The sequence below is a fragment of the Lathyrus oleraceus genome, chromosome 4 (genome assembly GCF_024323335.1).
Source record: "Lathyrus oleraceus cultivar Zhongwan6 chromosome 4, CAAS_Psat_ZW6_1.0, whole genome shotgun sequence".
NCBI classification, from domain to species: Eukaryota; Viridiplantae; Streptophyta; class Magnoliopsida; order Fabales; family Fabaceae; genus Lathyrus; species Lathyrus oleraceus.
The window spans coordinates 203,589,188-203,597,307 of NC_066582.1; the positions used below are offsets into that span (position 1 = coordinate 203,589,188).

An 8,120-nucleotide genomic window follows, 5' to 3' on the forward strand; every position below is an offset into this window, starting at 1 on the left:
AATCCAAAACTTTAAGGCATTTGTTTTATGGACCTTCTCATTTATAAAATTTTTAACATCCAATATAAGACTCATATTCATATTTGATATACTAACCAAGACTCCACGATATTTATTGCCATCACATAGAGACCAAAAGATCACATTCTAATGAAAATTCAATTCAAATGTCAATCTAGAATATGATATTAATGGTTTTAACCACCTCATTAGAATCTCCTACAAAGGTCAGATCAAGATACCAAACATAATGAAAATGCATGCAATGGTGTCCAATCTTAAGGATTAAAAGAGTGTAACATAAGAGTAAAAAGAAGCTGCCCCACATGGCCACCTATTGCACTTTAGCGACTAATAAATCTTTATTGTGTAGTATGCTTAAACGACAGCGTTTTAAAGCAATGTTCTAATCCCCAGTTTTCATTCGGCTGAAGTAACACAAAAACCACTGAAGTTTTGTTTGCTCCGCACTTGGCGATTCAATTTTGTTAATCTTCCCAATGAGAGGAAGCATCGGAGTAAGGCTTCAAAATTCCAACATTTCCAATGCCACAAGAAAAACCCTAGTTTCATTTTCTACATCTTCCGGTTTCGGCGGCGGCGGTGATGGCCGTGGCGGTGGCCGTGGTCGAGGAGGCTCTTTCTCTGGCCCGCCACAGTTTAACTTCAACGAAAAAGCTCCGGGTAACCCTAACCCTAACTCCAGCGAATCGAAATCTGACACAACAGATTCACCAATTCCTCCTGGTTCTGGCCGTGGCCATGGTCGTGGTGGAACAGTTCCTCCTCCAACAGGTTTTCCTTCTTTTTCCTCATTTATGTCTTCCATTCAACAACCTAGTATAGGTCGTGGTCGAGGTTTTGGTCCATTACCACCTCAATCTGAAAATGATAAGCAGCAAGAACAACAACCTGATTCTGTACCTAAGAAACCCGTTTTCTTCAGAAGAGAGGATAATGTTTCTCAGACAGAAACAAATGAAGTATTGCCTCACAAAAAACCCATTTTTACTAGAACGGAGGATGTTAAACCAATAGATTTATCTGGTGATAATGAGAGTGATAGTATGTTCTCAATGAGCTTGTCAGGGGTGTTGCCTGGAACTGGGAGGGGGAAGCCCGTGGAAGAGGCGGGTCGAGAAGCTCCTCAAGTTACAGTAGAGAATAGGCATATCCGCAGTCGTCGAACTACTGGTGATGCTGCTTCTGAGAATGTTCCTAAGAGACAGCCAATGCTAAGCCAGAATGATGGTGATGGAAGTGGTAGTGGAAGAGGAAGAGAACCTAGGGAGAGAGGTGGGTTTGTTCGTGGCCGAGGTAGAGGACGTGGTAGAGGAAGAGGTGTTGGAAGGGGAGGCTTTAGGGGGGCGGGTGCAGATGATAGGATGGGTCAGATTCAAGATTCAGCGCGTTCCAATGCTGCTGGGCTATACACGGGAGATAATGCAGATGGTGAAAAATTAGCTCAGAAGGTTGGGCCTGAGATAATGAATCAGTTGACGGAAGAGTTCGAGGAGATTGTTAGTAGAGTTCTACCCTCTCCGTTGGAAGATGAATATGTGGAAGCATTAGACATTAATTGCGCTGTAAGTGGCCAGCTACATATATCTATACTTATTTGTTGGGAATATAATTTTATTTCTAGTTTAGCTGCATCAAGGTGAAACTCTGTTTTTTCATAAAGAAAGGGAATGTTTTAGGTCAACTTTATATGATCATCACTTTAAGCATATCTTATGTTTTATTTATTTGTTTTTGCTTTTCTGTTTCTTGATTGATTATTGCAGATTGAGTTTGAGCCGGAATATATTATGGAGTTTGATAGCAATCCAGATATTGATGAGAAAGAACCAATTCCACTTCGGGATGCACTAGAGAAAATGAAACCATTCTTGATGAAATACGAGGGGATTAAAAGTCAAGAAGAGTGGGAGGTATGTGGTTTTATTGCTAATCTAATCCATGGCCAATGATTACTGCACAATAATTTACAATGGCATAGCTTGCAATGATTTAGAGCATAATTTTTTTCTTATTATTATCCTTTTTTATGTCGTTAGTTCTGCACTATCTTCAATAACAATCTTATGGCTTGATTGCCAATAACTTTGTTTTAGTTAACCTGTCTAACAAGTACATTGAGATAAGTGCTGTATTGCTGCATTTATTTTGTAATAGCTCTCTATTATATGGGTACTAGCGGGGAAAGACATTTGCATTATTGTTTATTTATGTTTATGTGCACATATGTTGGTATTACTATATCTCTATTATTTTCTAACTTTGTATCTTACTAGGAAATAATGGAAGAGACAATGGAACGAGTTCCATTATTGAAAAAGATTGTTGATCACTACAGCGGACCTGATAGAGTAACCGCAAAGAAGCAAACAGAAGAGTTAGAGAGAGTTGCTAAAACTCTTCCTGGAAGTGCGCCATCTTCTGTGAAGGATTTCACTAACCGAGCTGTTATCTCTCTTCAGGTTTGGAACTGTTAATATTGTAGTGCGAAACTTAAACAAAAAATTAAAATGCCTTCTTTACTCTGATTAATGTTTCTTATTCTGAGTGTCTCTGCTGGTGTACTATTGCTTGCTCATGCCGTTCATTGTTAAATAAAACCCCCTTTAGTATAGTTTGAACATAATTTGATATTAGTATGGGGTGGGTCTATATTTGGAATGGTTGTAAAAGGTTCTGTACAGATTTGGCAAAAGAAATTCTATTCACAAGATTGTATATTCCAATCCGGAGGAAAGATAGTTCTTCTTTCTAGGAATTTAGAATCTAAATGCTAGTCAATGAAACAAAACAACTGTATTAAGAAATGTAAATACGGGTAGGAGTATTTGTTGTATTACTATTTTGAATTCTTGAAATCAACACAAGGTGGATTCTGTACATAGGTCGAGGAGTTATTGCAAAGCAGTGATAAGAACATTAGTTCTCTGTCTAAAAAATAACTATATTTGTTCAAATCTGTTATAAAAATATTGTTTAAAAATGAATGACTATCGTGAGTTATATATGTTAAGGTTTTTGGATAGAATTGATAGTTAACTCTTTTTTTGGTTGAGGAAAGGATAGTTAACTTTGTTATTAAAAGACTAGGAGGTTCCCTGATTTTAATTGTTAGTCTAATTCTGAAACAGTTTGCTGTTCTTAATGCAGAATTTGTCGCTTTATTTTTACATCGAAGAAGCCATTCTGAGATTTTGTATTTTAGGACTAGTGTTTATATATGTTTTGATAATCCATTTATTCTGCTCATAGGTAGCACCTCTGAAGCATGAGTACTTCTAAAATGGTGACATACCAGTACCGGGTACACGTACCGTACTCGTAGTACTTATGTTTTTTTCATTATTTTGTGTCTGAGTGAAAATTTATGATTTTTTTATATATGAATATAATATATTATTTTGTTTTAGTTTATTTCTTTATGATAGTCTAACACAACTTTTTATTGTTTAAACTTTTATTGGGATGTTTTGTTGAAAATTGAACAATTTAGTTCTCTATTAAAATATTTTATTGACAAATTCTTATTTTCTATTGACGTACCCGTACCTTGATTTTTAAGAAAATGCCGTATCCCGTACCCGCACTGCACTGGTACCGGTACCCGTGCCTATGCATCATAGGTTACCACTTACAAGCATGCTTGAAATTGCTTCTACTAATCCTCCTAAGCACATTGGGTAGCGGTGTCCAACCTTGACATGTGAGGAAATATGTTTTGAATTTGTTATCCCGAGTCTGGCATTGATTTATCCTTTCATTAGTTTGGATAATATGCATATTCAGAATGCATGTTTAGCTACCAATTTTTTGTGCCAGCATATTTTTTATCCTATGGATTAGTTGTTACTTAAAAGTTTGAAGCTTTTCTATGAATTATTTAGGAGTTCTATGAATAATTCTTTGTACGAGGACATGTAAATGGTTTTTTGTTATTTTTGCTAGCAATTTGAATCATATAAAAAGTGGTATTCTGATATCATTAGTTTTTTATTTTTTATTAATTTTTGTTTTTACTGTGTAGCCTAGGTTTCTATGATTTCAGTGCTACAGTACTTTCGTTGGAGTACGTCAATAATTTTCTAAAAAAAGTCTAGACTGCATAAATACGGCAGAATAAAGTACTGGAATTCAAATGGTTAAACAATATGTTGTTCTTTAGGATATGAATACTAATCTCTTTGAGATTTTGCTTATGGGGGACATGATATAATTCTATGTAAATTACCGAGAGGGAGAATTTGGTCAATTTAGTCCAGTTGACTAGTTGAGAGTATTGGACCTAAGTTATCAACTAAGTAGAAAAATGCTGGAGATGCTAAGCTGGCAAAAGATGGGAAATGAGAGATTGACGAGGACTTAGTTATATAAGGAATAAGTGGGAGAAGAAAAAGACTATTCGCAATTTTTGATAAGATAGTGAGGTTAGTGAGAATTCTTCTCTTTGTGAAGGGAGACACTTGACTTGGGCTATTAGACATTATTCTAATAGATTTTTCTTTTCTTTCTTTTGTAATTTGTGTTTATCAGTTCAAATTACAAATTATTCTGTGTCTTATTCATTGATCATATCAATTGCTCCGACCTGCCGGATCTTTCTTTTGTACAATTAGTTTGTGAATGAAGGGCTGCTAGAATTTCTGAGGGAAGACCCGTTGGGTGGACCATTTGTGGGCTCCTATGGAGAATTTGATGCTGAAAGTTCCAAGAACTGAATCAGAACCGTGGATTATAACATAAATAAGAGACAAACATGTATTAGAGATGGTGGAAGTGATCATCAACGACAAAGAACAAATAGACCTACATGACTTATATAGCTTCTGTGCATAGAAGAAATGAAATGTAAAAGATTGTTGAGGCCAGAGTCGTCATTCCCGGATAGCGGCACGGAGCAGCCACAAAAGTGGGATAGTGGGATGACTCTATTTGATAATTTTTTGGACAAATTACATATAATAATTATAATCATATATTTAATGGAAAATTAAATAAATAACTCAACTCATAAAAAATTCATAAATCATAGCACACATGAATCTTAATGTGCATAAATGACTATGAAGGAAGGTTAAGGTTGAGTCTCAAAGAGGTATACGAGTCTCAAAGAGAAGTCAAATTTGTGTATCGAGTCTTCGAGTTTGTCGCCTGATGAATTGGGATGAGCAAGGAAGTACATTTAAGAGTTTGTGCTTTCTGCATTACTTTTGTGCAAGTGTTGTTGGGGCTGGTTCTCAGGCACATTGTTAAACTTGAAGTTTTTAAGCACGCTGTAAAAATGCTGTGTTGATGCGTCCCTTTGTTTAAAAAGTTTCACTAGTTTGTTGCCAACATGTGCTGATTTTCATGGGCTGCGTTGAACTTTTGTTTTTAGGGATGAGATTATTAGGATCTATTTCAGTTGAGATGTATGTGGATTATGGTCGTGTTTCTTGGGCATTTGGTGGGCCTACATGTTAGAGTTCAATAATAGGACGGTATGCAAGGAATGAAAGCTTATGTGTCTACATCAAAACACTTTGGACAAATGTTGGCTGAAAAGGTTCAACCAAACAATTTAACATTTGATCTTGATTTATCTACATGCAGTCAGTGGTCAAATTGAGAAAAGACTACTTATTTCTAAGAAAATTAGAGGGTTTATGGCTTAGAGCCAAATCCTAATCAATTTTGTAATGTGCCGAGACTTTTGAGCTGCTACTTGGTGCAAGAATTAATAGAGCTTCGTGCAATTATTTTTGTTTGTGAGGCAAGTTGATGCCACCTAGATTGCAGTTTTGGGGGAATTCTGCTGTTGGACACAAAAGGTAGTCGAGCTTGCGGAGTTTGTACTTCAGTGTTGCCTTGGCATTGTCCTTGTTGCTGCCTGTCAGGTGATTGTAGCAGTTACTACTATCTTACTAAAAATATACATGTCTGTATCCTTGGACGACTTGCAAGTTTTTATGCCAAGTCCACACCAGTTGTTGGGGAAAATACTGCCCAGGGAGGGACTTTTGGTACCCCTCCGGCCACATCTCAAAAATGAAAATTATTGTTTCACTTCCAACCTTGAAATACCACTATGGTACTGTTCTTGAGGGAATTTTTTTCTTCTGGGAAATGGGTATGAGATCACTCTGTGCTTCCTATGCACATGGTCTTTGCATATTCCTTGGCTTTTAAAGCATAACAATTCTACTTTTTCTAAGACAATCCAAGTCTTAATGGCTCTCATGGTTACCATTGGTGAAGATGTTCGATTCCGAGTGTCTAGCCAGATAAATGATTACAATCAGGGTTCTCTTAATAAATTAGAGACACAGGATGAGTTAGTTGTATAAGGAATAAGTGGGGGGAGGAGAGAGACTATTCAAGATTTATGTTAAGATATTGAGATCACTGAGAATTCTTCTCTGGTGAAGCAAGCCACTTGGCTTGGGCTGTTGGACATTGTTCTAACAAATTTTCTTTTCTTTCTCTTGTAGTTTGCCTTGTTCATCAATTCCAATTACAAATTGTTCAACGTTTTATTCGTTGATCCTATCAATATATAATGCTACAAGCCTATATATCATATGCATTTGGGTGTGATATTATGTAAATAAACTATCCAGCATCATATAGACATACTGTAAAAACACATCATGTATTTAATTATGAGGAATGCAGGAACACTCTTTTCAACACTCTCCCAAACACTCACTCTTTTATTGGGTGAAACACGTGTGGGTCCCATATGTGGTTACTTGTCTTTTATTTCATTAATTTGATTCTTTTTGTTTTTACCTGTCTTCTATTTCATTCAATTATTGGGAATGCTGATTTTAAAAACTATTGAAAAGCAACATTCTGCACAATATATTTAATTTATATTTGGTTTGCATTATTGATGCAGAGCAACCCAGGCTGGGGATTTGACAAGAAATGCCAATTCATGGATAAGCTAGTTTTTGAAGTGTCTCAGCATCACAAATAATCTAATAAGTCTTTCAAGATTAAACATGGTGGGTTTCATAGTATACAATTTTATTTACTCGTGGACAAGTCATGCTTTCTTTCATTTGTTTTTGATTAAAGAAACTGCTATAACTCTTGTAATAATATGAATGATAGCTATCTTGTAGCATTGATGCGAGAATTTTCCATTTTGTTTTAGATTCTTGGCTATAAAGATAGAGCCCTGTCTGTAAAGTTAGAGCTTGCCTGTTTTAGTTTTTCCTATAATAATAGACAGAAGATGCAATAATAGACAGAAGATGCAGAGGAGAAGAAATGGGGTGATGCACACATTGAATGCTTTTAATGTTGGCATGTATTTCTTTGCTCTTATAATATGAGTTGACTATTCTTTCTATTATTTTTCGACTGAATTCATTTGTCAATGCTCTACCACCATTTCATGTTTGATAGAACAGCCATGGGAAGCAAGATCCGTTTAACAAACAAAAACTGCTAAAAATCAATTCCACCAGATATAATTTCTCAACCAGTTTCTTATGAGGAACACACTACCGGAAGGACAGGGATTTTTTGGACCGTATGGGAATATAGGAGTAAAAATTGAGAAATTATTTAGTAATAGCTGTCAATTTGTATGGTTCTTCAAAATTTAGTCTCAACTCACATTTTTATGTGGCCAAAAGATTTTAAATGGTAATTAGTCCCTACTTAAGTGCCACCAAAAGATTCAACTGTCTTACTTAAGTTTTTTCCCCCTCAAAATACTTTTTGTTAGAACAACTTTTTTTCAAAAGAAATAATCTAACCAAATGGGGTTTTTGGCCTCTTACTTGAGGCCGCAAAAGATAATCTACAAAAGTTGGAGTTTTGAAAAAAAATTCACTCAACAGAGAGGATCTATAAATAAAAAAGATTTAGTTATTTTCTGATTTAATTCATCTTTTAGTTCTTTAACTTAATTTATAGTTTATATTTAGTCCCTTAATTTAAAAACATTACACTCTATTCTTTTAAAACATTTCTGTTAGCCTAACAAATCTCTTTTCTTAAATTTTATAAGAAAAACGTTAAAAAATCCCTACGTGACAATTGTGCGGTATATATAAAATATGGCATATTGTTTTTGTTTTTTCAATTATTAATAAAGTTATTTTAAT

General features: G+C 35.2%; 1 protein-coding gene across 1 annotated transcript; it reads left to right on the plus strand.

Moving 5' to 3' along the window:
* Positions 1-328: 328 nt before the first annotated feature.
* LOC127074526 (uncharacterized) lies at positions 329-7,360 on the plus strand. The gene is made up of 4 exons (XM_051015858.1): positions 329-1,586; positions 1,788-1,934; positions 2,298-2,483; positions 6,899-7,360. The coding sequence occupies exons 1-4, from the start codon at positions 501-503 to the stop codon at positions 6,977-6,979; spliced, it is 1,500 nt and encodes a 499-aa protein (XP_050871815.1). The 5' UTR covers positions 329-500; the 3' UTR covers positions 6,980-7,360.
* The last annotated feature ends 760 nt before the right edge of the window (positions 7,361-8,120 follow it).

What these genes read in the sequence shown, in the direction of transcription:
- LOC127074526 (XM_051015858.1), top strand. Translation starts at nt 501, where the DNA reads ATGAGAGGAAGCATCGGAGTAAGGCTTCAAAATTCCAACATTTCCAAT. An exon ending in AAAGTCAAGAAGAGTGGGAG is followed by an intron (nt 1,935 to 2,297) that starts GTATGTGGTTTT and finishes GTATCTTACTAG; the next exon opens with GAAATAATGGAAGAGACAAT. An exon ending in GAGCTGTTATCTCTCTTCAG is followed by an intron (nt 2,484 to 6,898) that starts GTTTGGAACTGT and finishes TTATTGATGCAG; the next exon opens with AGCAACCCAGGCTGGGGATT.